Below are 27,791 nucleotides of genomic sequence, written 5' to 3'. Positions count from 1 at the left end.
TGACAACTATAACCAACTTATAAGTGTTTTTCCACGTGAGTAAACTAGGGAGGACCGTAACAGACATGCTTACTTCATTTGATGCCATCCTTGTATCTTTTGCTAAGATCTGAATCAATTACACTCACCAGAGAAAGGATCATTTGACTAAGATCTATGTGTCTGTAGGCTCATTCTCATCCTTTCTCAAACCAATCCTGTGCTGGACTCCTTTCTGGAGGATACCACAGAATGGGGGTGTGTTTAACATCATTACATGAACTTCTAACTACATTATATACTAACTATATGTACTCAAAAAAATCACCACTAGAAGGTTCACAAAATTAAAATACAAATAAGTAAAACAAAAATCATAGAAGTAATCACACAAAATGGTTTGTGAGGTTTTCTTATAATTCTCACATGCTGAATATTTTCTTTAGTTGACCACTAGACATCAAAGAAAAGACGTAAATGCAAAAACTCTTTGAGAAAAATCTATTTTTTAAAAAGGAAGCTATTTCACTCAATCAATTTTAGTGTTGGAACACAAGAATTCTCGGGAGAAAAAGCCAATTGCTATAGTTTACAAAAGAGCAAACCAGGATCCAGGAAAGTAGAGAAAAATAGCTAAAATATGTGGTTGGTAGTAAAGCCAGAACTGGAACCAAGGTCCAGTATTAGTGCCAAGACCTGTGGTCTTTCCTCTATATCACACTATGTTTACATATTTTAGGACATATTTTACGTTTACATATTTTATTATTTCAGCAATAATATCTTGCACAAAGTAAACTCTCAAATGTTCATTAGATATTTTACTGAAAAAGAGGCAAATATCTAACTGCAAGGGAAATATTAAATTCATACTCTTAAATCAGATCACGATGGGATTCTTATTTTTGTTACTGCTCTCATGTCACTAAAGAGATCTCTAGAAATTCAATGAGCCAATTCACAGTTCATCTTCTAGCCAGACTTCTAACTGTATATCCAGACATTAAGACACAGATCTTTAAAACAAATGCAAAAGCATTTTGCTTTAGTATTGAAAAAAATGAAATTCATCTAAGCATCAAGAGTGGATTATAACTTTACCATTTACTACAAAGTATATGGATAATCAACTAAACAACCTATAAAAATAAAAACGAGAAGTTATTCCATACTGTTGCTCCAATCTATTTTTTTAAAAAAAGAATGCAATTACCAGTTTGAGGCAGCAGAATTTTGGAATCTTCAGATATTTTACTTGTAGGCACAATCCATGGCTTTTGACTTGAAGCTACAGCAAAAAAGAAATGGAATTCACTGAGAATTTTTTTGAGAGGATAAAGAGACAGAAATAGGTTGCTGGTGTGGTTAAGTGGCTACCAGTAGCCTGAAATAAAAAAACACATACTGATCCAATTAAACATTACCACATAGGAAGAAGAAATCAATATACACCCATTCAGAGAGCATTTGAGTAGAGACTAGAAGGAGACTAGAGTTTGGTGTCATACGCTCACCTTTTTGAGGACGGAAAACTAACTAAATGGGCTATGTATGGAATTAATAGATTGATAATTGTTACTGAATTTGTAGAAAATCCAATCAGAGAAATCGTTGTTTTTGGCTTTTTTTTTTTTTTTTAAACCAATCAACCACTTGTTTGGCTGAGTTGACTGAATTCAGCAGTTCATTGAGGTTTGCATAGATAAGATCCAGTAAACGTGTCCTACAGAATTAAGCAATCACCACCCACGTGGTAACACCAGATTTAAGGTGCTGTTATTACCCAAGGTGCCCCCAGGTTTCTCAAAAGGGAAGGGTGTTTTTGCCTGAGGAAATTCTGGAAGCCTTTTCGGAGCTGCAATGAAACACACAAGAAATGTTATGGCTTGAAGTGTGAGTAAGAGAAAAGGTTTTTAAAATCTCAAGCTTCAAAAACAAAAAACAAACACAAATGCAAATTACTCAGGTGAGGTAAGGGACTGTTTACTAGTATATATTTCTTACTCCTGTGTTTCAATGATGGATAATATAAGACAGCTTCTTTTTCTATTTTGTATAATCAAGCCACTGCATTTGAGGAGTTTGGGTTCTTTTTTTCACCCTTATTAAACTAGTGTCCTAATTTCTTCAGCTATGCGTATGTGTATTCTCAGATATATTAAGTTTAAACTCAAGTCAAGCACCAAACACATATGAACTAGAAAATGTCTGTCTAATAGTTTTTAAAAATAGAATTTCAGTAACTATGTGACTTTATATTTAAGCTCCCCCAACAACTTTTTTAATATTGCACGTAAATTCTAAGGATTCTAAGAAGCAGTCTGCAGAAATACCATAAATATATCTTCTCTTTCAAGAGAAACAGTTGAGTAAAAAGATATTTAGGAAAAACATAGAAAAAAATTTATTCAGTGACACAATAATGTTGAATTAAAAGAATCAAATATAATATCAAAATATGACTACCCCCAAGAAAAATTACCAAAGGATTTGTCATAGAGAAAGACTCTTTAGGATCCTAGATTATAAAATAAAGAATTTATAGCATTTAAGGGTTTGGTATTAGAGAGTTTACTGTTCTATAAGCCATGTGTCCCTTCTTTTCTGTGAGGAGATAAATTTGAATGAATTAGCCTAAGGACTTCTTTCAAGTATGCATAATATTTCCAAGGTAATAATAAGCTGCAGTGTTTAATAATTTTTACCTAGAATGCTCAGTGGCAATTCAAACCTAGGTATTAAAATAGTTTGCGGTGTTTCGGGGATCCTTCCCCTAAGAACTGCAATAAAGAAGAATTCAGTTAGAAACTCCCTGAGTTGGGATTTGACATTGTGGCTTAACCATGTCATGTGAGGCATGCTCATAGCAGAGGGTACATTGCGCAGCTGATGCCTTTCATGGAAATAGCTGTCTTTCCCTGGAAAAAGTTTTACAAAGTTATAATTTGAAGGTATACGTTCAAATGGCCATGGTGTGGCATGGAAGATCAACATCACAAGTACAGAACAAAATACGTACATGCTGCTCCTTTTTTTTTTTTTTTTTTGGAGAAGAGAATAAAGCAGGTTAGATTCTCTTGGGCCAAGAAGCAGCTAACTTGCATGACATGAAATTCTTAGTAAAAGGCATGTCACTTTGGGGGATTCTCCTTAAGTTTAGTACACACAAGACTTGGAAAAGCCAACTGAAATGGAAAGCACAGACATAGTCAAGACTCTCACTCCTCCAAGCTTTGTAGGTTAAAAGGCTGGCATTGTTTTTCTATACCTCCCAAGAGACTGGTAAAAGGAGTGTACAGTTAGCATATAGCAACCAGAGCTGCCTAGAATATTAGTCATCAGGATCAAGGTATGTCGTTAACACTTTAATGGAATTGGTCTGAGAAACAGAAGATGAACTACTGCCAGTAAGGTGGGAAAGAAAGTGGGGAGGATGGGAAGCCAAGGCATTGGGGTTACTTTTGTATGACGGTTGGGAGGTTCTTTTTTTTTTTTAAGAAAAAAAGTTCTTAGAATTACCCGGTATTGTTTCTGAAATGTCTAACGCACTAGACACAGTGGGTTTAGTGGTTCTTGGAACTGATTCAGGAGTCACTGGAAGGTAAAAAAGATGACTTTACAAATTAAGATAAATGATGAAACAACTCAAGACCATAAGGCACTTTTGTTGCCTTTTAGAATTAGAACTGACACTTACACGGACTAATTCTTTTCAAGTTAATTATGTTAAGGGCTCCCTGGCTTGTGTCTGAACTGACACCTCCTCCCAACCCTTCCTTTCTGGGTTTGTCCACTTTCCATGTGTTCCAAAAAGCACGTGGAATTGACCCCCATGGAAGCATTTATCAGTTTATTCATAATTTTGGGTCTGCCCTTTTTTCTTAGCACAAAGTCTGCGGTATAGTAAGCAAGCACATGATAAATATTTATTAAACAAGTTAATAAATGGGCAGATAACATAATGACCCAGGTCAAAAAGATTTATTTAGAACTATTACATTTTTAAGACTTCTCTCTTCCAAACTGTAGTCAACATGCAAAGCTTGGAACTGGGCTGAAATTATGAGGATTCAAATGCTCAGTCACAGGGTTGTTTCAAGTGCTAGATCAAAGGTAAAGATGACCTTCGGGTAAATAGTTTTTGAGGAATAAGAACCAGGATCATTGAGATTTGGAATGAATTGTGAGCTACCCAATTCTAGAATTTTGTAGGGTAAGGATATGAAATAAACACAGTGACACTGAATAATGAATTATGGTGTTTGCCTAAGTGTTTCTGAAGTGGAAAATCCTGAGGAAGGTTTGGTAGAGAGCTAAGAACTCCGTTGACTCTCCCATCAGATACTATGCCAAGAGAAGAAGTGTAGTTGGGAATACTTTTCTTGGTATTGGCTAATTATATTGAAATCAGAAAACTACCTAGGAATTTCATTCAAATAGCTTATTCCAGCATCAGAGTCTACCCTTGTTCCAACTCCCATGAAGGTGGGGGATGGAAGGTCCATTTCTCACCTTTAGGTAGGACCAAGTACTTCTTACTCTGTCAGAAATATTTCTACTTGAATAGGTTTCTTGAAATCAAGCCATTTTATTTCCCCACCGATCTTTATTTTCTTTGGACTAGTTAGGAGTCCAAGAGTTTAGTAGAAGGTAAATATCACTGATATTTCAATTTATGGCAATTTTATGGGTTAAGAAATTCACTTTAGATTGGCGTTACTTTGCTAAATGTAGATTTGGAGGAATTCTTGCCAAATATCTGTTTCACAGCGCTCTGGATGAAGTGGTATTGCTCTGGCAAAAACTCTGTAGTTCAGAGAATAACGTGTCCCCAGTGGGCTGGACTTGGGCAGTTCATTCACATAAGACATGCTGAATGTTTGTTAGTAATGGTTGATAAACTGGGGAAAATGCATACTGCGTTTATTCTTTAAAGAATTTTTACGGAACTATTAGGTATTTTCTACATGAGCATTGTTAATCTTCAAGAGACATTGTTACTAAATGATTCCAAGGTATTTTCATAGATATTAAACTATGGATTTATGAGGGATAATGGCATTTTGCTAAACCAATCACTTGTGAAAGTGAAGAAATGAAAAAATGCTCTCGTGTCTTCTTATAAAAGGAAAGCACCCAAACCATGGTATTACATCCTAGTATAAAAATATTTCAGAATGTTGCGGTAACAACTTTCACTTAAAGTGAAAGATACATCTTCCATATTACATATCGGTTATAGAATTCAATGGTTCATTTGCATCTGCTGTTTTTCCAAACATTAAAGACCCAGAATCTCCTACTGTTGTGTGCTTATGATCAAAATGAATTTCCTACTGGCTCTTCACTGAAAAAAAAATACAGGCTTGTCAATCAGTTACTACTTGAAAATACATTATTTATTTTCTCAAAGTTAATAACGTAGGGATCTCATTACCTGTTACGGGCTGTGCTGGGATTTTTTCTATCTCTGGTGTTTTAGATTCAGCAGGTAGTGCCAAGGTTTCATTCTTAGCTAAAAAATTCAGAAAATAAACAATTTATCTCACTTCCTCATAATAGAGTATCCAAATATAATTCCCTCAAAACAATCAAGCAACAGACTATTACAAGAAATCTATTCCGCTCTTATCCCTTCCCACCAGGCAGTCCATAAATTTATTGTGCATTTCTACCAGGGATTAGTATTAGTAGTGACAGTCTTCAGAATTCTTTCTCATTAACCCTAGGTAATTCTTTAAGATCTAAGTTGGCACTGGAATGAGGGAAAATATCACAACCCAGTACTTGGATAGCTCTCAAGTCATTCTGACTCATAAACAGAGTTTCTTGAAGGCACAGGTTGTAAGGCATAGCAAATGCTCCCTGGAATTTTATATTCAATTACTCCTAATTTTTTTAAAAAAAAATCAATGAATAGAAATTATCTGTTATTATGCATGGTAAAAAATATAATAGGCTATGGCTCTAAAGTTTTAGAAAAACATGAATAACACACATAGGAGACTAAGTTATTTGAAGATATTTGTGGTTAGGAAAAAATACCAACAGTTATTTATTTGAACCTCATGTTAACATAGATATTTTCTTTGGGTCTGTGTGGGAATTCAGTGTAAAAAAATGAAGTCTGTTTTTTTATTCTATTTCTTTTCTGTTCTGACAATTATTCAGGAAACTTTCTTCTAAAATTTAGGCATTCCTTTTCAAAGAAAGCACATTTCTGTACCAGAATTGCCCAATGATTAAGATATTCTCCATATTCTCCAAAATGCACTTAGGATTAACTTGATTCAGCTATTTAGCACACTGAATCAGTGACCTACTTATAATATTTTGAAACAGTCTAGTGGCATGAAAGAATTCATTCATCTTTGAGATACCCTGATCATGTCTCCTTGAACTGATTATAATCAGATGGGATTTTTTAAGAGTCCTAAGGCTGTAAGGAACTTCTTGGGTTTCTCAGCTTTGGCACTACTGACATTTTGGGCTGGACAATTGTTTTTATGGGGGCCTTTCCTGTGAAATGTAGGATATTTAGCAGCATCTCTGGCCTTTACTCACTGGATTCCACCCTTCCACAGCTGTGACAACCAAAAATGTCTCCAGACACTGCCAAATATCCTGGGGAGGGGACAAAATTGACCTCTGTTGAGAACTACTGATCTAATCTGTTCTGTCAAAGTTCTTTGAGGATGTAAATTTTGTAACTTCTTCCTATAGTTCACATCACTGTTGTAAAGACCATTTTCTTCTTTTCAGTTAACATGGGCACAAAATATTCATTTACTTCAGATGGACTTAAAGACAATTATAAAGTCATCCCTTTCACAAAGATCATGGAAGCAAATCAATTTTCAACCTGTATTATGGAAGTATATGATAGATTCCTCGAGCTTATGATTTTCAGGAGTGATTTGAGATGCTGGAAATAGGCGTCACAAGTGCTAGTGTACTTGCCATAGCTATCAGTCAAGTGTGTGTTCTGAATTGCTGTGCTCATGAAGCTGTACAGCATGTCTGTACAACAGAAATGTTTAATACCATTGTTCAAATTAATTTAGCAGGACATAAAGAGAAGGGACTCTTTCTGGAATAACTAAAAAAATAAACAGATCCAGTATAATTTTATGATAAATTCTATTTTTTAGATTTCTAAATCTCATCAACATTTTTTTTCCTTCTTCTTTTGTAGTCACAGCTTTGGTTTAGAACCACTGTGAGTGTCAGCACAGGAAAAAATGTTCAGATTACAAATTCTGATGAGCTCTAGTCCTGTTATTTTCAGCATGTACCACAGGAAGTTTTTTTTTTTTTATGTAATTTTTTTCAATGATCTCTTCTTTTTCAGTGTCCTCTCCTCCTTCAGGATTATTTTTGCTAATCCTTTTCCTCCTGTGTAATATCCTACACTCTTGGTGTTTCCCTGGCTGACTAGGACTGTGTATTTATCTATTTTTAAAAATTATTTATTTATTTTAACCTCCAGATTCTAGACTTTCAGGCAATGCTCTGAATTGCTTTGCTTTAGCTCCTTATGCATGCCCTTACGGGGTAATACCATTAACCTAAAATTAGGCTGCTAATGAAGAAAAACAGTACACTACCTTCCCAAGAGGTATTTGTATTCTCTACCCATCACTAATTCCTTATAGAGGCATACCGTATTTCTAAACATGGCTCTTCCGGTGTGAGAGAAATTGATTGAAGGGAAAGAACTTGAATGGGGACTCTCTGTGACTCCTATCAAGCCATGAGCATTCACCTACACTATCTATGTACAACTGGTCTTGGCAACAGCAGAGTAAAATGCCATTAGAACACGACCTAAACCCCAGGAAATTCCTTTTCCTCTCTGATTCTTCTTACTGTTTTTCAACACAGTTGTTTCCTTTCATTATTGGCAGGCTAAGTCTTGGCTTTGGCAAACCCTTTCCTTGTCCCCAGGAGGTGTGTGTATTACTAGCTTTCTTGTTTATTTCTCTCATTATTCATACCATGTGTTCTTAGAACAAAAGCTATTAATTTCTTGATGTCCCACATTGGGTCCTGCTGGAATGAGGATATTATTTTTAGGATTTAACCTCTTGCACAGGACTTTTCTGAATTGCAGTGATAAATAACTTCAGGAAAGTTTATTTCTCCTTCATTGGTATAAAGAACTGTTTATGCTCACACCCTTCATAAAAACCAGCAAATCTAAAATGTAGTTTGTAACACAGTCTAAAATGGTACATTCAGTGGGTTTACTGGACATCTTCAAACATACTGCCTATCAGTCTCTTCAATGTGTAAGAAATTCACCATGTATTCAATTTAAGATAGGTGCTTTCCTAGAAATAAGTTTTAAAATACATATACTATCTGCATTTTAATTTGTCTTCATTAAAATCACACTTAATCCTGAAGTTTCAGTGATTCATATCAGAATAACAAAAGCAAAAAGCAAAGCAAACCAAAAAATCAACTGTTTAATTCTCTAAATTAAAGAAAATGAAAAGCTTGAACTGATATTAAGATAGCAGGTGGAACTTTGGAAAAACAAAACAAAACAAAAAATTTAGGAAATAGTCCTTAAAACCAAGAACTAAGGAACAAAACACATTTCAGTTCAACAGTGACATTTCTTGAAAGACGACATACAGATGGCCAAAAAGCACATGAAATGATGCTTGACATCACTAATTATTAGAAATGCAAATTAAAACTACAATGAGGTATCAGTCACACCTGTCAGAATGGCCATCGTCAAAAAATCTACAAACAATAAGTGCTGGAGAGGGTGTGGAGAAAAGGGAACCTTACTACACTGATGGTGGGAATGTAAATTGGTACAGCCACTATTGAGAACAATATGGAGGTCCCTTAAAGAACTAAAAGTAGAACTACCATATGACCCAGCAATCCCACTCCTAGGCATATACACGGAGAAAAACAGAATTCAAAAAGATACAGGCACCCCAATGTTCATTGCAGCACTATTTACAATAGCCAGGACATGGAAGCAACCTAAATGTCCATCAACAGAGGAATGGATAAAGAAAATGTGGTATATATATACAATGGAATATTACTCAGCCATAAAAAAGAACAAAATAATGCCATGTGCAGCAATGTGGATGGACCTAGAGATTGTCATACTGAGTGACATAAGTCAGACACAGAAAGACAAATATGATATTGCTTATATGTGGATCTAAAAAAGGGTACAAATGAACTTATTTACAAAACACTAGTAGAGTCACAGATGTAGAAAACACACTTGTGGTTACCAGGGGATAAGGGAGGTGGAGGGATAAATTGGGAGATTGGGATTGACAAATACACACTACTATATATAAAATAGATAACTAATAAGAACATACTGTATAGCACAGGGAACTCTACTCAATACTCTATAATGGCCTATATGGAAAAAGAATCTAAAAATGAGTGGACATATATATATATGTATAACTAATTCACTATGCTGTATACCTGAAACTAACACAACACTGTAAATCAACTACATTCCAAAAAAAAAAAAAAAATGAGAGCAGTGGTGTGGGAAAAACTGCTCATTTTCGGTCTCCTTCACAAATCCTGGTTTTTGAATTCTGATGAACAGATTAGGGACCAAATCAGTAAGAGACTGGCCAGCTCCTTCCTTTTCTTCTCCTTCTGAACAACTCTTTCCCAAGAGGCCAAAACTAGAAACAAGAAAATCACAAATAGGAAAGCTCACTGGTAAAGACAAACATACAGTAAAAGCAGGAATTCATAAGCAAACATGATATCAAAACCAGCAACCGTGAGGAGAGTACAAATGCAGGAAATCAGAATTTCGTTTGAAATTAAGAGACCAGCAACTTAAAACAACCTTGTATATATATATAGACTGCTTTATCAAAACCTCATGGGAAATGCAAACCAAAAAACTACAATAGATACACACACAAAGAAGAAAAACCTACCCAAATACAACACTAATATGGTCATCAAACCACAAGAGAAGAAAAAAGGAAGGGAAGAAAAAAGACCTACATAAACAAACCCAAAACAATTAAGAAAATGGCAATAGGAATACACATATTGATAATTACCATAAATGTAATTGGATTAACTGCTTCAACCAAAAGACACAGACTGGCTGAATGGATACGAAAACAAGACCCATATATATGCTGTCTACAAGAGACCCACTTCAGACCCAGGGACACATACAGACTGAAAGTGAGGGGATGGAGAAAGGTATTCCACACAAATGGAAATCAACAGAAAGCTGGAGTAGCAATACTCATATCAGACAAAATAGACTTTAAAATAAAGGCTGTTACAAGAGACAAGGAAGGACACTACATAACAATCAAGGGAACAATCCAAGAAGATACAACAATCGTAAATATATACGCACCCAACATAGGAGCACCTCAGTATATAAGGCAAATGCTAACAGCCATGAAAGGGGAAATTGACAATAACACAATAATAGTGGGGAATTTAACACCCCAATTACACCAATGGACAGATCATCCAGACAGTAAATTAATAAGGAAACACAAGGCTTAAATGATACATTGTAAAAGATAGACTTAATTGATATTTATAGGACATTCCATCTGAAAGCAGCAGAATACATTTTCTTCTCAAGTGCACACAGAACATTCTCCAGGATAGATCAAATCTTGGGTCACAAATCAAACCTCAGTAAATTTAAGAAAATTGAAATCATATCAAGCATCTTTTCTGACCATAGCGCTAGGAGATTAAAAATCAATTACAGGAAAAAAAAAACTGTAAAAAACACAAACACATGGAGGCTAAACAATGTTATTAAATAACCAGTGGATCACTGAAGAAATAAAGGGAAATCAAAAAATACCTAGTGACAAATGGAAATGAAAGCACGACGATCCAAAACCTATGGGACACAACAAAAGATGCTCTAAGAGGGAAGTTTATAGCAATACAATCTTACCTCAAGAGACAAGAAAAATCTCAGATAAACAACCTGTCCTTACACCTAAAGCAACTATCTCGAGAAAGAACAAGCAAGTCTTTCCCAGGCACGGGGCTAAGTATTAATAGGCTCTGGGCAGAGAACAGGTGAGTGCAAGAGTCCTGAGCTCTGGTTCTAAACACAGGTTCACTTAGGGAATTTAATATGGAAGCTTCCTGGCTTTTAGCACAGCATTTAGATGATGTAGAGTTGAGTCTCAGGGTTTACAGATAAACAGGAGGTGATCAAGTCTGATGGACAAATTAAAGAAATAAAGCCTAGAATCACTTGTCTACATTCTTGGAAGTAACTCACCATAGGACTAACAGGTATGAATGTTTTACAGTAAAAATGTAACAACTGCACAAAATCACAAAGATTTATGGGCAAATATGTTCATATCTTAATAAAATGGTGATGCATAGATTTTGAAAATTTTTCAAAATTCTAAGTCCACTAATTATGCTTTTCTACCCACTTATTAAGGCTTTGCTCCTCCTTCTTCCAGGAAGTTCTCAAACTAACAGCTAAGGAGAACGTAAAGGTTTACCTTTTAGAACTGTTACAATCTGATTGCTTAACATCAAACAAGCAAACAGGTCAGACCTTCAATGAGGGAGGAGAAATTAAGTCTGAGGTTCCTGTGTGGGTGGGTCCCGTGCCTGTGTAAATCACAATTATGTCCCGAGCCACTTGCAGTTCTGGCCCCGAGTAATGCTTAATAAATATTTGTTGAATAAATGTTGCCAAACAGGGGCTTGGGCCCGTTTCCACACCCATAAAATGTGAAGATTCAAGTATATAAGTGCTGAAGTTCTTAGCCATTGCCTAGTTCAAGAAAAATATTCTACATTTTTAAGTCTTGTTCAATTTCCACCACATCATGCCACCTTCTTCCATATTTATCAGTGGCCCAAGACATTCTCCAGAGACTTTACAGGGGGTGGTTCTCAAAGTGTGGCTTCCAGACCAGGAGCACCAGTATCACCTGAGTACTGGGTAGAAATGCAAATTCTCAGGCCCCACCCTAGACCTACGGGATCAGTATCCTGGGGGTGAGCCCAGCAGCCTGGGTGTAACAAGCCCGCCACGGCTTCCGATGCTTCATCAAGGGTGAGATCCTCTGCTATAGAGAGAATTCAGACTAATGTGATACTCAAATGCAGCAACTAGCTTAGCCCACTGGCCACCCCAATTGTTTCCTGGACTCCTTTTACAGAATTTTGCTGCTTTTTTCCCCAAATTGTTATGTTTTATGTTTTTTAAACACTAAAATCATATCAGGTGCTTTCTAGAAGTAGGAAGCAGTATCAATCTCAAAGTAAATAATAATTCTAACAGACCTAACCCTTACCTCAGTTACCACTGAAGACCTCTAGTGGCCCCTTGATAGTATAGTATAATAAGTGTAATTTATAACAATGACTCCATTTGAAAATTATACCTGTATAAATGTGTATATTTTGGTTAATTTGATCACTTTTTTCATAAATATAAAATAACTATTTCCCTATAGAATGTGATTTATATGAATAACTCCAACACTCCATCCTATCTACCCTTTACTTTTTTTCCAATTTTTTTTTATCGTGGTAAAAGATACATAACAAAAAATTTACAATCTTAATCATTTTTCAAGTGTACAGTTCAGTAGTATTAAATACATTCAGACTGTTGTGCAACCATCACCACCATGCATCTCCAGAACTCTCCTTATCTTGTAAAACTGAAACTCCATACCATTAAACACTAATTCCCTATTTTCCTCCTTCTCCAGTCTCTGGCAGCCACCATTCTACTTTCTGTCTCTATGAATCTGACTACTCTAGGTACATCATATAAGTGGAATCACACAGTCATTTTGTCTTTTGTGATTGGCTTATTACACTTAGCATTATATCCTCAAGGTCCACTTCTACTATAGCAAATGTGAGAATTTCCTTCCTTTTCTTTTTAAGACAGAATAATATTTCATTGTATATATATACCACATTTTGTTTATCAATTCATCTGTTGATGGATACTTGGATTGTTTCCACATTTTAGATATTGTGAATAATGCTACTATGAATATGAGTGTACAAATATCTCTTTAAGACCTTTTCCCCACCCAGTTCTTTTGGTTATATACCCAGAAGTGGAATTGCTGGATTATATGGTAATTCTATTTTTAATTTTTTGAGGAATCGTCATACTGTTTTCCACAGCAATTGTACCATTTTATATTCCCATCAACAGTGCACGTGCCTGTCCCTTAGTTTTTTTTTTTTTTTTTCTGGGAGAGTTTTATTTATTTATTTATTTATTTATTTTTATTTATTTATTTATTTATTTTTTTTTTTTTAAACATCTTTATTGGGGTATAATTGCTTTACAATGGTGTGTTAGTTTCTGCTTTATAACAAAGTGAATCAGCTATACATATACATATGATCCCATATGTCTTCCCTCTTGCGTCTCCCTCCCTCCCACTCTCCCCATCCCACCCTTCCAGGCTGTCACAAAGCACCGAGCTAATATCCCTGTGCCTTGCGGCTGCTTCCCCCCAGCTATCTACCTTACTACGTTTGTTAGTGTGTATATGTCCATGACTCTCTCTCGCCCTGTCAAAACTCACCCTTCCCCCTCCCCATATCCTCAAGTCCGTTCTCCAGTAGGTCTGCGTCTTTATTCCTATCTTACCCCTAGGTTCTTCATGACATTTTTTTCCCCTTAAATTCCATATATATGTGTTAGCATACGGTATTTGTCTTTTTCTTTCTGACTTACTTCACTCTGTATGACAGACTCTAGTTCTATCCATCTAATTACAAATAGCTCAATTTCATTTCTTTTTAAGGCTGAGTAATATTCCATTGTGTATATGTGCCACATCTTCTTTATCCATTCATCCGATGATGGGCACTTAGGTTGTTTCCATGTCCTGGCTATTGTAAATAGAGCTGCAATGAACATTTTGGAACATGACTCTTTTTGAATTTTGGTTTTCTCAGGGTATATGCCAAGTAGTGGGATTGCTGGGTCATATGGTAATTCTATTTGTAGTTTTTTAAGGAACCTCCATACTGTTCTCCACAGTGGCTGAACCAATTCACATTCCCACCAGCAGTGCAAGAGTGTCCCCTTTTCTCCACACCCTCTCCAGCATTTATTGTTTCTAGATTTTTTGATGATGGCCATTCTGACTGGTGTGAGATGATATCTCATTGTAGTTTTGATTTGCATTTCTCTAATGATTAATGATGTTGAGCATTCTTTCATGTGTTTGTTGGCATTCTGTATATCTTCTTTGGAAAAATGTCTATTTAGGTCTTCTGCCCATTTTTGGATGGGGTTGTTTGTTTTTTTGTTATTGAGCTGCATGAGCTGCTTGTAAATTTTGGAGATTAATCCTTTGTCAGTTGCTTCATTTGCAAATGTTTTCTCCCATTCTGACGGTTGTCTTTTGGTCTTGGTTATGGTTTCCTTTGCTGTGCAAAAGCTTTGAAGTTTCATTAGGTCCCATTTGTTTATTTTTGTTTTTATTTCCATTACTCTAGGAGGTGGGTCAGAAAGGATCTTGCTGTGATTTATGTCATAGAGTGTTCTGCCTATGTTTTCTTCTAAGAGTTTGATAGTTTCTGGCCTTACATTTAGGTCTTTAATCCATTTTGAGCTTATTTTTGTGTATGGTGTCAGGGAGTGATCTAATCTCATACTTTTACATGTACCTGTCCAGTTTTCCCAGCACCATTTATTGAAGAGGCTGTCTTTTCTCCACTGTACATCCCTGCCTCCTTTATCAAAGATAAGGTGTCCATATGTGCGTGGGTTTATCTCTGGGCTTTCTATCCTGTTCCACTGATCTATCTTTCTGTTTTTGTGCCAGTACCATACTGTCTTGATTACTGTTGCTTTGTAATATAGTCTAAAGTCAGGGAGCCTTATTCCTCCAGCTCCTTTTTTCGTTCTCAAGATTGCTTTGGCTATTCGGGGTCTTTTGTGTTTCCATACAAATTGCGAAATTTTTTGTTCTAGTTCTGTGAAAAATGCCAGTGGTAGTTTGATAGGGATTGCATTGAATCTGTAGATTGCTTTGGGTAGTAGAGTCATTTTCACAATGTTGATTCTTCCCATCCAAGAACATGGTATATCTCTCCGTCTATTTGTATCATCTTTAATTTCTTTCATCAGTGTCTTATAATTTTCTGCATACAGGTCTTTCGTATCCTTAGGTAGGTTTATTCCTAGATATTTTATTCTTTTTGTTGCAATGGTAAATGGGAGTGTTTTCTTGATTTCACTTTCAGATTTTTCATCATTAGTATATAGGAATGCCAGAGATTTCTGTGCATTAATTTTGTATCCTGCTACTTTACCATATTCATTGATTAGCTCTAGTAGTTTTCTGGTAGCATCTTTAGGATTCTCTATGTATAGTATCATGTCATCTGCAAACAGTGACAGCTTTACTTCTTCTTTTCCGATTTGGATTCCTTTTATTTCCTTTTCTTCTCTGATTGCTGTGGCTAAAACTTCCAAAACTATGTTGAATAAGAGTGGTGAGAGTGGGCAACCTTGTCTTGTTCCTGATCTTAGTGGGAATGCTTTCAGTTTTTCACCATTGAGGATGATGTTTGCTGTGGGCTTGTCATATATGGCTTTTATTATGTTTAGGAAAGTTCCCTCTATGCCTACTTTCTGGAGGGTTTTTATCATAAATGGGTGTTGAATTTTGTCGAAAGCTTTCTCTGCATCTATTGAGATGATCATATGGTTTTTCTCCTTCAATTTGTTAATATGGTTTATCACATTGATAGATTTGCGTATATTGAAGAATCCTTGCATTCCTGGAATAAACCCCACTTGATCATGGTGTATGATCCTTTTAATGTGCTGTTGGATTCTGTTTGCTAGTATTTTGTTGAGGATTTTTGCATCTATGTTCATCAGTGATATTGGCCTGTAGTTTTCTTTCTTTGTGACATCCTTGTCTGGTTTTGGTATCAAGGTGATGGTGGCTTCGTAGAAGGAATTTGGGAGTGTTCCCCCCTCTGCTATATTTTGGAAGAGTTTGAGAAGGATAGGTGTTAGCTCTTCTCTAAACTTTTGATAGAATTCACCTGTGAAGCCATCTGGTCCTGGGCTTTTGTTTGTTGGAAGGTTTTTAATCACAGTTTCAATTTCAGTGCTTGTGATTGGTCTGTTCATATTTTCTATTTCTTCCTGATTCAGTCTTGGCAGGTTGTGCATTTCTAAGAATTTGTCCATTTCTTCCAGATTGTCCATTTTATTGGCATAGAGTTGCTTGTAGTAATCTCTCATGATTTTTTTTATTTCTGCAGTGTCAGTTGTTACTTCTCCTTTTTCATTTCTAATTCTATTGATTTGAGTCTTCTCCCTTTTTTTCTTGATGAGTCTGGCTAGTGGTTTATCTATTTTGTTTATCTTCTCAAAGAACCAGCTTTTAGTTTTATTGATCTTTGCTATTGTTTCCTTCATTTCTTTTTCATTTATTTCTGATCTGATTTTAATGATTTCTTTCCTTCTGCTAGCTTTGGGGTTTTTTTGTTCTTCTTTCTCTAATTGCTTGAGGTGCAAGGTTAGGTTGTTTATTCAAGATGTTTCCTGCTTCTTAAGGTGGGCTTGTATTGCTATAAATTTCCCCCTTAGAACTGCTTTTGCTGCGTCCCATAGGTTTTGGGTCGTTGTGTCTCCATTGTCATTTGTTTCTAGGTATTTTTTTATTTCCTCTTTGATTTCTTCAGTGATCACTTCATTATTAAGTAGTGTATTGTTTAGCCTCCATGTGTTTGTATTTTTTACAGATCTTTTCCTGTAATTGATATCTAGTCTCATGGCGTTGTGGTCGGAAAAGATACTTGATACAATTTCAGTTTTCTTAAATTTACCAAGGCTTGATTTGTGACCCAAGATATGATCTATCCTGGAGAATGTTCCATGAGCACTTGAGAAAAATGTGTATTCTGTTCTTTTTGGATGGAGTGTCCTATAAATATCAATTAAGTCCATCTTGTTTAATGTATCATTTAAAGCTTGTGTTTCCTTATTTATTTTCATTTTGGATGATCTGTCCATGGGTGAAAGTGGGGTGTTAAAGTCCCCTACTATGAATGTGTTACTGTTGATCTCCCCTTTTATGGTTGTTAGTATTTGCCTTATGTATTGAGGTGCTCCTATGTTGGGTGCATAAATATTTACAATTGTTATATCTTCTTCTTGGATCGATCCCTTGATCATTATGTAGTGTCCTTCTTTGTCCCTTTTAATAGTCCTTATTTTAAAGTCTATTTTGTCTGATATGAGAATTGCTACTCCAGCTCTCCTTTGGTTTCCATTTGCATGGAATATCTTTTTCCATCCCCTTACTTTCAGTCTGTATGTGTCTCTAGTTCTGAAGTGGGTCTCTTGTAGACAGCATATATAAGGGTCTTGTTTTTGTATCCATCCAGCCAATCTGTGTCTCTTGGTGGGAGCATTTAGTCCATTTACATTTAAGGTAATTATCGATATGTATGTTCCTATTTCCATTTTATATATTGTTTTGGGTTCGCTACTATAGGTCATTTCCTTCTCTTGTGTTTCGTGTCTAGAGAAGTTCCTTTAGCATTTGTTGTAAAGCTGGTTTGGTGGTGCTGAATTCTCTCAGCTTTTGCTTGTCTGTAAAGGTTTTAATTTGTCCATCAAATGTGAATGAGATCCTTGCTGGGTAGAGTAGTCTTGGTTGCAGGCTATTCTCCTTCATCACTTTCAGTATGTCCTGCCACTCCCTTCTGGCTTGTAGGGTTTCTGCTGAGAGATCAGCTGTTAACCTTATGGGGATTCCCTTGTGTGTTATTTGTTGTTTTTCCCTTGCTGCTTTTAATATGCTTTCTTTGTATTTAATTTTTGACAGTTTGATTAATATGTGTCTTGGCGTGTTTCTCCTTGTATTTATCCTGTATGGGACCCTCTGTGCTTCCTGGACTTGATTAACTATTTCCTTTCCCATATTAGGGAAGTTTTCAACTATAATCTCTTCAAATATTTTCTCAGTCCCTTTCTTTCTTTCTTCTTCTTCTGGAACCCCTATAATTCGAATGTTGGTGCGTTTCATGTTGTCCCAGAGGTCTCTGAGACTGTCCTCAGTTCTTTTCATTCTTTTTTCTTTATTCTGCTCTGCAGTAGTTATTTCCACTACTTTATCTTCCAGGTCACTTATCCGTTCTTCTGCCTCAGTTATTCTGCTATTGATCCTATCTAGAGTGATTTTAATTTCATTTATTGCATTGTTCATCGTTGCTTGTTTCATCTTTAGTTCTTGTAGGTCCTTGTTAACTGTTTCTTGCATTTTGTCCATTCTACTTCCAAGATTTTGGATCATCCTTACTATCATTATTTTGAATTCTTTTTCAGGTAGATTGCCTATTTCCTCTTCATTTGTTAGGTCTGGTGGGTTTTTATCTTGCTCCTTCATCTGCTGTGTGTTTTTCTGTCTTCTCATTTTGCTTATCTTACTGTGTTTGGGGTCTCCTTTTTGCAGGCTGCACTTTCGTAGTTCCCGTTGTTTTTGATGTCTGTCTCCAGTGGCTAAGGTTGTTTCAGTGGGTTGTGTAGGCTTCCTGGTGGAGGGGACTAGTGCCTGTGTTGTGCTGGATGAGGCTGGATCTTGTCTCTCTAGTGGGCAGGTTCACGTCTGGTGGTGTGTTTTGGGGTGTCTGTGGCCTTATTATGATTTTAGGCAGCCTCTCTGCTAATGGGTGGGGTTGTGTTCCTGTTTTGCTAGTTGTTTGGCATAGGTTGTCCAGCACTGTGGCTTGCTGGTCGTTCAGTGAAGCTGGGTGCTGGTGTTAAGATGGAGGTCTCTGGGAGATTTCCACCGTTTAATATTATGTGGAGCTGGGAGGTCTCTTGTTGACCAGTGTCCTGAAGTTGGCTCTCCTACCTCAGAGGCAGAGCCCTGACTCCTGGCTGGAGCACCAAGAGCCTTTCATCCACACAGCTCAGAATAAAAGGGAGAAAAAGTAGGGAGAATTAGTAGAAGTATGAGTAAAGAAAGAAGGAAAGGAGGAAAGGAAGGAAGGAAGAAAGAAGCAAAGAAGGAAAGAAAGGAGGGAGGGAGGGAGGAAGGAAGGGAGGAGGGAAAGAAGGAAAAAAGAAAGAAAGATGATACAGTAAAAATAAAATAAAGTATAATATAGTTATTGAATTAAAAAATATTTAGAAAAAAAGGGACGGATAGAGCCTTAGGACAAATGTTGGAAGCAAAGCTATACAGAGAAAATCTTACACAGAAGCATACACATACACCTTCACAAAAAGAGGTAAAGGGGGAAAAATCATAAATCCTGCTCCCTGAGACCACCTCCTCAATTTGGGGTGATTCGTTGTCTAAAGGAGGGAAGGAAGGAAGGAAAGAAAGAAACAACGAAGGTAAAGTATAATAAAGTTATTACAATTAAACTTAATTATTAAGAAAAAGAATTTTTTAAAAAAAAGTCATGGACGGATAGAGCCCTAGGACAAATGGTGGAAGCAAGAGTATACAGGCAAGATCTCACACAGAAGCATACACGTACACATTCACAAAAAGAGGAAAAGGGAAAAAAATCATAGATCTCGCTCCTAAATTCCACCTCTTCAATTTGGGATCATTCCTTATCTATTCAGGTATTCCACAGATGCAGGGTATATCAAGTTGATTGTGGAGCTTTAATCCGCTGCTTCTGTGGCTGCTGGGAGAGATTTCCCTTTCTCTTCTTTGTTCTCACAGCTCACAGGAGCTCAGCTTTGGATTTGGCCCTGCCTCTGCATGTAGGTCGCTGGAGGGCGTCTGTTTTTTCGCTCAGACAGGACGGGGTTAAAGGAGCCGCTGATTCGGGGCCTCCGGCTCACTCAGGCCGGGGGTTGGGGGATGGGGGAAGGAGGGGCACTGCGTGCGGGGCCGGCCTGCGGCGGCAGAGGCAGCGTGACGTTGCGGCAGAGGCCGGCGTGACGTTGCACCAGCCTGAGGCCCGCCGTGCGTTGTCCCGGGGAAGTTGTCCCTGGATCCCGGGAACCTGGCAGTGGCGGGCTGCACAGGCTCCGCGGAAGAGGGGTGTGGAGAGTGACCTGTGCTCGCACACAGGCCCCTTGGTGGCGGCAGCAGCAGCCTTAGCGTCTCCCGCCCGTCTCTGGGGTCCGCGGTTTTAGCCGCGGCTCGCGCCTGTCTCTGGGGTTTGCGCTTTCAGCCGCGGCTCGCGCCCGTCTCTGGGGCTCGCGCTTCCCGCCGCGGCTCGCGCCCGACTCGGGGGCTCGCGCCCTCAGCCGCGGCTCGCGCCCGTCTCGGGGGCTCGCGCCCTCAGCCGCGGCTCGCGCCCGTCTCTGGGGTTCGCGCTTTTAGCCGCGGCTCGCGCCCGTCTCTGGAGTTCCTTTAAGCAGCGCTCTTAAACCCCTCTCCTCGCGCACCAGGAGACGAAGAGGGAAGAAAAAGTCTCTTGCCTCTTCGGCCGGTGCAGGCTTTTCCCCGAACTCCCTCCCGGCTAGTCGTGGTGCACTAACCCCTTCAGGCTATGTTCAAGCCACCAACCCCAGTCCTCTCCCTGAGCTCCGTCCAAAACCAAAACCCGAGCCTCAGCTCGCAGCCCCGCCCGCCCCGGCGGGTGAGCAGACAAGCCTCTCGGGTTGGTGAGTGCCGGTCGGCACCGATCGTCTGTGCAGGAATCTCCCCGCTTTGCCTTCCGCACCCGTCGCTGTGCACTACTCCGCGGTCCCGAAACTCCCCCCTCTGCCTCCCGCAGTCTCCGCCCGCGGAGGGGCTTCCTAGTGTGTGGAAACTTTTCCTCCTTCACAGCTCCCTCCCACTGGTGCAGGTGCCGTCCTTATTCTTTTGTCTCTGTTTTTTCTTTTGCCCTACCCAGTTACGTGGGGAGTTTCTTGCCTTTTGGGAGGTCTGAGGTCTTCTGCCAGCCTTCAGTAGGAGTTCTGTAGGAGTTGTTCCACGTGTGGATGTATTTCTGGTGTATCCGTGGGGAGGAAGGCGATCTCCGCGTCTTACTCTTCCGCCATCTTCAAGGTCCCCCCCTGTCCCTTAGTTTTTACTTTGAGATCCCCAAACAGCTCATTTGCTAGATCCCCTGGATATCCTAGGAATATCACTGCTAGTACTGTCACTGCAAAGTTCACATATAGATCTTTGCTGCTTACCTAACTGTGTCTTGATTGCATCCGAAATCTCAAACATTATGGAGGTAGGAAGTTTTATGGTGGTTTCATTAAGACCTGGAATAACAAGGTGGACTGAAAGAAAACAGAAGTAAAAGGAAATGCATCCCATCACAAAGTTCAGAGCATTAGAAACCATGAAGTTTAATGCTTATTTTGCTTAGTCAATTTTAACCCAAACTTTAAAATGTTGGAAAAAATATGACAGTAACTTTTATGCAGAATCTTTTTCATATTCAAAACTGAACAACCAAATATTCTGGCTTTTAATCCATAGACTCAAAAATTGTAAAATGGCTGCTTAAAATGTGTGAACAAACACCATTATTAATAACAACTTTTAAAAGAGTAATTCAATGACAAAGACGCCCTCATAACAGCAACAGCCCTGTGGGGTAGGCAGGAGGGGAGCCATCACACCCAATAGGCACAAGTTAGAGTTGTTTCTCTAACACACTAGGATAGAGGTAGCATCTCTTGGATCCTAGCCTGGAATGGTCACAAGCCAGGATGCTAAATACTGAAAGTAAATGAACCAACATCAATTTAACAGACCTGCTCACAGTGCAAAATTCCATAAGGCCTTATTATCAAAAAAAAAAAAAGAGCCTGACTTGACTAATATAGGTGTAGATTTCAAGATAGACTCACCCAGTATTGTTCCTCCATAGGGAGTCTTTTCTGGGGATTTAGTTGAGGCCCTGTGAGTAACATTCTGAATCACTGTTGAAATACCAAAAGATAACAGTGTGAATGGAAAAAAAATAGTCAGGAAGCAGAAAGAAGCTAATAACATGACACCATCTGCACTGGAGAAACCCTGATCTAACTTTTAAATTAACAGAAAGGAACTCATTGGGCTGGCTACACAGGCAACGAAAGGTCTAGAAGGCACATCTTATCTTAATTCCTGTGCCTTTAAGTAATGAAAGTGTTCCATTCTAATTAGCTAAAAATTTCCTTTCTCAGCTCTACTCTCTGCAGCCTACCCAAGTTAAAGAACTAGCACAAAATGAGGCAAAGACTGACTCAGTAAATAAAGAGATTTAGGAAATGTACATTTTCAGAGCAAAGAATCTTTGGATAATTCCAATACTGACTGACACTGTTTTGAGAATACACTTGGGACATTGTGTTTCCTTAAAATGAATAACTATTTTAAGCGCTCAATCTCTTCCACCAAGAAACTTTCTGGAAATAATGGAGTCATTTAAATAATTTGAAAAACTGAAAGTCAAAACAAAAATGAGTGCATGCTGAAATAAAACATAACTCTTAAAACCTGGATTTCTTTACTTTCCTTAAAGTAACCTCTATATCATAATTATCATTTCATTAATCCAAATATCCTATTAATGATTTTCTACATGTAAGCTATCTTAATCCTGAAGAAAGCCACATATATTTAATTGGATTTTAAAACTTAATGCTTGTTAGGGTTGCTCTGTCCCTGGTTGTCCAGCCAATGTGCTTTGCCAAGACCTGGCCTAACAGTACAAGAGTCAAAATTATCTGTCAACTTCTAATTTACTAGACTGATTTCTTCAAATTTTTTCTGGAAAATCATCAGAAAAATTGAAAAACTATGTGCTATGTTTAATTATCTCAGTTTAAAAAGTATATTAAAATAGTTCTAAACACATATCCAGAGCAGACGCATACAAATTACCTTGCTTGATGATTGTTACTGGGATTAGCTTTTTTGGAACATAGGCTGGCTGAAAAGAGAGGAAGAGAGTCAGCTTTTGAGTTACTGTTAACTTAAAAAAATAAATAAGTAAAAAAAACTGGAAGCAGACCTTGTCTTTAGTGAAGTTCCCCATGACACAGGTTTAACAGCTGCTGAAAAGATCTTTAGTACATGTATCTGCCTCTATTTTATTGTGCTCACTTGGTTTTCCCCATAAGTGTCCAAAGATTTGACAGAAACAGTTTCTTCAAAACTCCCATTAGTTTAATTTACTTAGAAACTGCAATGGAAAGGAATTAAATCCTCTGAATTGAATACCAGTTTATTTTCACTTCATTTGAGAGGCGAACCAGCCAAATTCTGTCTTTACGTTTCCTCTCAAAAAAAGATTTCAAGCTACATATTCTTTTAAAACCAATCAACATCAATTGTCTGAGTATGCCCCACTGCTGCCCTGCTACTTCAGATACAACTGCCGTGAACTCCTGATGCCACGTATTTCCTTGTCCATGAAGGCAGAGCTGGGACTCAGAACCAGACATTTCTACTTCTAAAGCCTGTACTTTTAACTATTCTGTACATATTCATGCCCAGAGGACCTCAAAATTGAAGGGCAGGTCCCAGAGGACTGTGCATTCTCCCTTCTTCCAAGTTGCCTCAGATGTCCCACAGGAAGTTTTGATGCCATAGAGTGGCTTGACCTAGGGGCACATTTAGTGTTAACTTTACAGTGGAGTCATCACTGGAGATTGTGAGCCAGGGATAAGACGGCCATGGGAGAGACACAGAACAGGATAAGAGAAGGGCAGCAAATATACAGAGAATTAGATTGAGGTAAAGGCATAAGCATGACATGCATTTTTTGATGCTTGATTTAATCTGTATGCATGGTATAGATACTCCATGTACTAGATCTGCTGACAATCCAGGATATGCTGAATGAGGTACTTAACCACATAGGTGTTTACAGTTGTGAACAGAAGAGACTCACTAACATGTTTGCATTCTAATAAACGATATGCCCATAATAAAGAAGTGCTACAATACCACATTTACTGTTGGCTATTTTCCTTCTTGTAGTAAAGTCCTTATGTTTAAAAAACACACAAAATAAAAGTTTACTTTTATCAGATTATTTTTAAAAAGTATCTATACTTCTTGTATTGTATATTGGCCCAGCGCTATAGACTGAAAGCTTGTATCCCCCCAAAATTCACGTGTTGAAACTTAATCCCCAATGTGATGGCATTTGGAGGTGGGGCCTTTGGGAAGTAAATAACACATAAGGGTTCCACCCTCTTGAATGGGATTAGTGCTCTTATGCCAGAGAACTCCCTCCACCCTTCCACCATGTGAGATGGTTGTCTGTGAGCCAGAAGTGAGTTCTCCCCAAGACACCAAATCTTCCAGTGCCTTGATCTTGGACTTCACAGGCTCCAGGACTGTGAGAAATAATTTACTGTTTAAGCCACCCAGTCTGTGGTATTTTTGTTATAACAGCCCTGATGGACTAAAACACCCAGTAATTTCCTACTTAGCAGTCTAGCCTAAGGAAGTAATCAAAGATACAGGCATCATTTACGTGTAGGGGTGTTTATTACCACAATGTGAAACAACCTCATCATTCCAAAGCAGAGGTTTTGTTAAATAAATTATGGTTCAAATTTTTGACATCTATTTACTAAAGTGGGAAATATGTACAGTATAAATACAAAGGACACAAATTTATATTCATAGTATAGCGTAACTGTATAACAAATATGTATAGACAAAAGACCAGAAGGAGATAGCTCTTTTTTTTTTAACAGTAGTTATTTCTTATAATCTCATATTTTATTCTGTGTACCTTTCTATATTTTCCAAGTTCCTTACAAGGGTGAATTACATTTATAACTAGGAAAAGCTATTTTAACCAGCAGTCTTTTTAGCTACTATATATGCTTCTGTACTGCATAGCTCATACACTCTTGGTCAATAGAGGAATGATGTAAATATAATTTATACACAACTTTTCCCAGGCAAGGGGAGGGGAATAGCAGGAATGCAAGTATAACCATCAGTAGAAAAAAAAAAAAAGTCAGCTTTGAGTTCACACTGGCAGAAGACCTCTGGATTTATCATAAGAAAATTAAATAAGTGTACCTGCTCACAGGACCCTTCCCCAGAGAGGGACAGGCAGGCCCAGGGCCCTGCACTGGTGTGTCCACCTTGTCCACCTTATGTCCACCTGTGCTGCTTCAGCGAAAGGGTTGCCACACGTGGCCTCTATCATTCCTGAGCACTTAACCCCTGCTGCGGCAACCTCCGGTTCCACAGGGGACGCTGGCCCGCGGAGCCGCACTGTCCTTCCCGGCGCTAATAATCACGTTCGACAGAACTGTGTCTACCGTTCCAAAGACTGTTGAATGGCTGGTCCGCTGTTTGCCCAGTGAGTCCTGCCATGTAGTGTATATTTGGCAGAGCGTGAAGTTTTTCAGAGACACACCACATTATAGCAGAAACGCCTATGGGTTGATGTGCTGATTGCTTTTGAACGGCATTATTGCAATTCTTATTTCCTTCCCTGTGGATTTGTTTTAAACAAGTTTTTGACAAAAACAAATGGAAAATATTCCACTCTTGGCATGAATGGAACACAGTGTCTGTTTGAGTTCTTATATGGGTACAGACCAGTGTTTTGTTAAGACGATGACACGACTATATGGGCAGCGTGTGCTGCCAAAAAACAAGGAAACCATTTAGCTGCAGAATCAAGTTCTTTCTAGACCTATAATTATTCTCTTGCCCAATCTACAATCCAAAGATGCGCCAAGACTAATGAGCAAGTACTAGCTCCCTCTCTGTAAGTAGGGTTTTTTTTTTAGTTGAAATATAGTTGATTTATGTTGTGTTAGTTTTAGGTGTACAGTAAAGTGATTCAGATTATATATATATATAAGAATGTATACATGTATGTGCATATATCTATGTATATATATATATTCTTTTTCAGATTCTTTTCCCTTATAGGTTATTACATAACATTGAGTAGTAGTTCCCTGTGCTCTACAGGTCCTTGTTGGTTATCTATTTTATACATAGTAATATGTATATATTAATTCCAACCTCCTAATTTATCTCTCCCCTCCCCTTTCCCCTTTGGTAACCATAAATTTATGTTCTATGTCTGTGGGTCTATTTCTGTTTTGTATAGAAGTTCATTTGCATCATTTTTTTTTAGATTCCACACATAAGTGATATCATATGATATTTGTCTTTGTCTGGCTCACTTCACTTAGTATGATAATCTCTAGGTCAAGGGCATCAGGAAAATCCTTCTGCCCAAAGTGTTTAATGCTGAAGGCTCTAAAATTCCCAGTAAGAAATCCACACTATGAATTCTTTCCCTGTGTCTTTTTATAAAAATGTAGGGAAACATCTGTAACCTGGACTTACTGAGAAATAAAATATTATGATAATTTCCAAGTTAAGAGTATGTAACCAATTACAACTCAATTTCAATTGAACTGTTTCATGTATGATGTTGTTTATAAAGTTACCAGTAACCTTTCCTTACAGTCACAGGTTTGCTGTTATGAGCATCTATCAACGTGTATAGAAGTCTCAGTGTAGCTGGTGTCGGGTGTCGGGGTGGGAAGCGCGGTAGTGAAAATCCTGCATCCCACAAGATGCTGCGACAGTTTTGCTGGGGTGGCCTCAGCACAGTACTACTGCTCCCCACAGACACCACCCTGGTACCGGTTTTCTTTCTTAGGCCATTACCTCCCTGGCTCTCTTTTCTCTGCTGCTTGTTGACCCTATTCCTGCAGCAAACCTCCATCACCACTTCCTTCCTCAGCTCTCATCCCACCCTTCAGCAATTATTTTTTAAATGTTTATTGTATGTCAGGAAGTGAGCATATTTCCCTCCTACCGTTTAAGGGATTAATTATTTTTTTCAGTTTTGAGAAATTCTATTCCTTAAGAACCCAGGTTGTGCTGTATCCTGAGCAGGGTGACTGGCTAAGGGAAATCATTTTTACCATTTTTCTGGGGACACTGTGGCTGAGTATCCAGTTGGTGAGATTCAATGGGGAGAGGATGCTGAAGTGGTAAAAGGCAATGCCCCTGCGGGCCAGTCCAGCTTGCTTTCCAGTTCTGGTCAGGGAAAACCTACACTCATCTAGAAATAACCACAGCAGCAGTAGCCACATGAAAGACTTTGGATTCACCCTGCATCACACTACCTTCGTCCCGATATTATATTTTGAAAATTAGCTTTAATAAAAGTAGTGGTAACATCAGGGTGCTGTTCTTTGCAAGTTACTCTTTACAGGTTTGTCCATTTGATATTTTTGTGGCGACAGCACATCCATTGTAGATTTAACTTTATTCTTAGGCCCTGAGATAAAGAGGAACTGTCCATTTGGGGAGTGGCTAAGGGTTGCTCAAAATCAAATTTCAGCTCTTTAGACTCAAGAGCTAAACAACATGAGAAAAACTTGGGCATGTTACATTCTGGTTTTAATTCATTTTTTGGATGTCCTGATGAAAGTTATGAAATATACTGATTCAATCTAACATCTGACTAAAAGTGAATCTAACATCCTTCTTGCGAAAGTCTCCATATTTCCAGTCAGCTAGGGAGGAATCAGACATACACCTTTGGTGATATCAGTGGTCTAGACATAAAATTTTCAAGTTTCTGCTTAGGACGATGATTGCTAAGAATGGAAGGACACCTGATGTACTCACTGCATACAATCTTAGGGTGCGGGTGGGGACCACACTGTATTTTTCCCTATTCACTCATCTGCTAACTGTTACACTTTAAAAATTGGTACCACTTCTCTTTCTGCCAATGACTGAGATGGCTTTTTAAAAAGGTAGGTGGATCTCTGATGGAAAATAATGGAAGGGTGGAAATAGATGTCATATTTTAGGGGAACACTTATTCTAAGGAGATTTGGATTAATTAAATAA

General features: G+C 38.1%; 1 protein-coding gene across 1 annotated transcript in view; it reads right to left on the bottom strand.

The window, feature by feature from the left end:
* The window catches only part of ABI3BP (ABI family member 3 binding protein), a 216,487-nt gene that overhangs the window by 121,248 nt on the left and 67,448 nt on the right, over positions 1-27,791 (bottom strand). Inside the window, exons 7-14 of the mRNA XM_065875880.1 lie at positions 22,809-22,857; positions 21,791-21,862; positions 21,122-21,214; positions 5,417-5,494; positions 3,499-3,573; positions 2,685-2,759; positions 1,763-1,834; positions 1,193-1,267 (exon numbers count right to left, since the gene is read on the bottom strand). Of these exons, the coding sequence (XP_065731952.1) occupies positions 1,193-1,267; positions 1,763-1,834; positions 2,685-2,759; positions 3,499-3,573; positions 5,417-5,494; positions 21,122-21,214; positions 21,791-21,862; positions 22,809-22,857 (589 nt within the window). The remainder of the gene's footprint in view (positions 1-1,192; positions 1,268-1,762; positions 1,835-2,684; positions 2,760-3,498; positions 3,574-5,416; positions 5,495-21,121; positions 21,215-21,790; positions 21,863-22,808; positions 22,858-27,791) is intronic.

Source organism: Phocoena phocoena, chromosome 4, assembly GCF_963924675.1.
Source record: "Phocoena phocoena chromosome 4, mPhoPho1.1, whole genome shotgun sequence".
Classification (NCBI taxonomy): domain Eukaryota; kingdom Metazoa; phylum Chordata; class Mammalia; order Artiodactyla; family Phocoenidae; genus Phocoena; species Phocoena phocoena.
This window is presented reverse-complemented; position numbering and strand designations above follow the sequence as displayed.